Raw genomic sequence first — 2,299 nt, 5'->3', positions numbered from 1 at the left:
TGAGCACAACATAACATTTTCGGTTAAAGTTCATTTTGCGTGGCTCTAGTTCAGTTCGCGTTAAAGTTTTATTAGTAACGTGCGATGAAGTCAACTGCATGTTTGTTTTTGTGTTGTAGTTTAGTGATGGCAAGATGGGCATCTTCACAAACAATGGGTAAATCAGGTAAATCGGAAAGATAGCTTTAATCTGAGTTGGCTGTACAGTAAACACAGTTTTTCGCAGATAATTGTACAACCACCAATGCTCACGAAGGTAAAATGGTTTCAATTACGGACTGTCCGCCATTACTAAAAATTGCTACGAGTCCGGTGATTTCGATACACGACAAAAGGTATCTCGAAGCACATATATGTGGACACCAACTTGTGAGTGGCTTGATACAGTGCCCACAAATTCAATTGCATTTTGACCAGGTTTCAATTTTCAGGTTTGTTGTGAAGTGTCGATGATCAAGGCCACTGATGTTACTGTTGTGCCAGCCACTACCACCAAAACTATATCTACTGCTCCCATCAGTATTACTAGTGGTAGAACTTCTGAATCTGATTATGCTGGCTTATCCAAACTTCCATTACCAAATGATAATGTTTGTGGCTTGGATTCCGCAAGCCCACGAATCATCGGCGGAGAAAAAACAGATATGAATCAATTTCTATGGACGGTTGCTTTGGATTACAATCTCCCAAACAAAAAAGGTGTTCGTTGTGGTGGTTCCCTAATCAACACAAGATATGTATTGACCGCTGCGCATTGTGTTTACAGCACCCATGAGAGCGAGTAAGGACAATTTTTTGATTGGATGTTTTTTTTTGTTATACCTACTTTAACACACAGAATGATAGTAGTTTATCTGTGTACATTTTATTTTTTGTTATGCAGACTCACTCTTCGCTTAGGCGACTGGGACATCCAGGAAAATCCAGATTGTGATAGTGATGGGAACTGTAATGAAAAAGCAAAATTTGTAAATGTGAGTCGGATAATTATTCACCCAGAATATAAGCGAGACAGGAAGCCCAAAAAGGTCTACGATATTGCACTCTTAAGGATGGAAAAAGCTCTTCCAGGGAACTACACCAAATACATTTTGCCCATATGCATGCCAATGTCAATTACGCTCATGCAGGATTTATTTGCCAACAGAAATGTCAGTATTGTTGGCTGGGGATCGGACGGAAATGGTAAAAAGTGCATTGTTTAAAAACATAGACAAAAAACTGTACCTGTTATTTTTTTTTTTTATTTTAGAAACCAGAAATCGTTTCAAAATGTACTCCGTGATAACCACTATCAGCAATCACAAGTGTAAAAAAGAACTGGAGAAACCCATAAGTGACAGTCAAATGTGTGCCAAATCCTTAACGGGCAACTATAGTGACGCCTGTGAAGGCGACTCAGGAGGTCCCTTACAAATCCAAATAAACGGAACGTACTATCTCATTGGAATTGTCAGCTACGGACCACGTTGCGGCTCAACTAAGCTACCAGCGGTTTACACCAGAGTCACGTCGTACATGGCATGGATATTGGAGAATATCATAAATTGAAAGCAATTAAAACTTTAAACTGTGAAGTTGACTGTTTCGATATACCAGAAGAAACAAAATTTCGATGAATAATAGAATTTCAGAAATTCCTTCTTCTCAAACTTCAACAATGAATCCATCCTGGACCTAGGGAATGAGAATCCTTCTTCATCCTATAGCGCCGCTATGTTGATCCTACTTCAAAAACAAACGATTCAGACACCGAATATATTCTTTTTTTATCATGCTATCTAATTTCTAACAAAACATATAAAAAAAAACTAAACAAAAAGCGCCTAGAAGCTCCGTTTTATGGGTAGTACACTGATCGCAAGAAATGTCTTGGCCTATCGCGATGCGTGGAAAATTCAGGCAAGGAATCGCTCAAGAAATAATAAAGCGGAGCTGAAACGAAAGGTCAAATCAAATGGGGCTCGCTGTGTTAAATTTCTTGACCATTCCGGTCACGGAAAAACTGAACGAAAATTACTTGAGTGATTCCATTTGAAGTGCATACCTCGCATAAGGTAGGATGAACACTTTGTTAATGATGGGTTTCGTTGCACTGCAATGCTATATGCAGGCGCAATGGGTCCTGTGACTGAGAAAGCTCTTTGTTTAAAACTGCGGAAACACCTACTAATAGAATTCGTCATTTTATCTATTGTGTTACTTTTTTATTTTTCGACTGTCCAATATCTACTTCTATGGGGCTGTCCATAAACCACGTGGTCATTTTTGGAGATTCCGCATATTTGAACGGAGCAGA

General features: G+C 39.0%; 1 protein-coding gene across 2 annotated transcripts; it reads left to right on the top strand.

The window, feature by feature from the left end:
* On the top strand, positions 1–1,766 carry LOC109421871 (melanization protease 1). 2 transcript variants are annotated; one of them, XM_029861411.2, is made up of 5 exons: positions 1–166; positions 217–369; positions 432–781; positions 884–1,185; positions 1,253–1,766. In XM_029861411.2, exons 2-5 carry the CDS (start codon positions 262–264, stop codon positions 1,549–1,551), a joined length of 1,059 nt encoding a protein of 352 aa, XP_029717271.2. In that variant the 5' UTR covers positions 1–166; positions 217–261; the 3' UTR covers positions 1,552–1,766. The 2 variants fall into 2 exon arrangements, with proteins under 2 accessions (XP_029717271.2, XP_029717270.2); XM_029861410.2 differs by having other exon boundaries at positions 2–166; positions 227–369.
* Positions 1,767–2,299: the final 533 nt, after the last annotated feature.

Source organism: Aedes albopictus, chromosome 1 (assembly GCF_035046485.1).
Source record: "Aedes albopictus strain Foshan chromosome 1, AalbF5, whole genome shotgun sequence".
NCBI classification, from domain to species: domain Eukaryota; kingdom Metazoa; phylum Arthropoda; class Insecta; order Diptera; family Culicidae; genus Aedes; species Aedes albopictus.
Note: the sequence above shows the minus strand (reverse complement) of the source record. Positions and strands in the feature narration are given on the sequence as shown.

Coding starts and splice junctions, on each gene's coding strand:
- LOC109421871 (XM_029861410.2), top strand. CDS start 85: ATGAAGTCAACTGCATGTTTGTTTTTGTGTTGTAGTTTAGTGATGGCA. Junction 370..431: donor ATATATGTGGACACCAACTT/GTGAGTGGCTTG, acceptor TTCAATTTTCAG/GTTTGTTGTGAAGTGTCGAT. Junction 782..883: donor TACAGCACCCATGAGAGCGA/GTAAGGACAATT, acceptor TTTGTTATGCAG/ACTCACTCTTCGCTTAGGCG.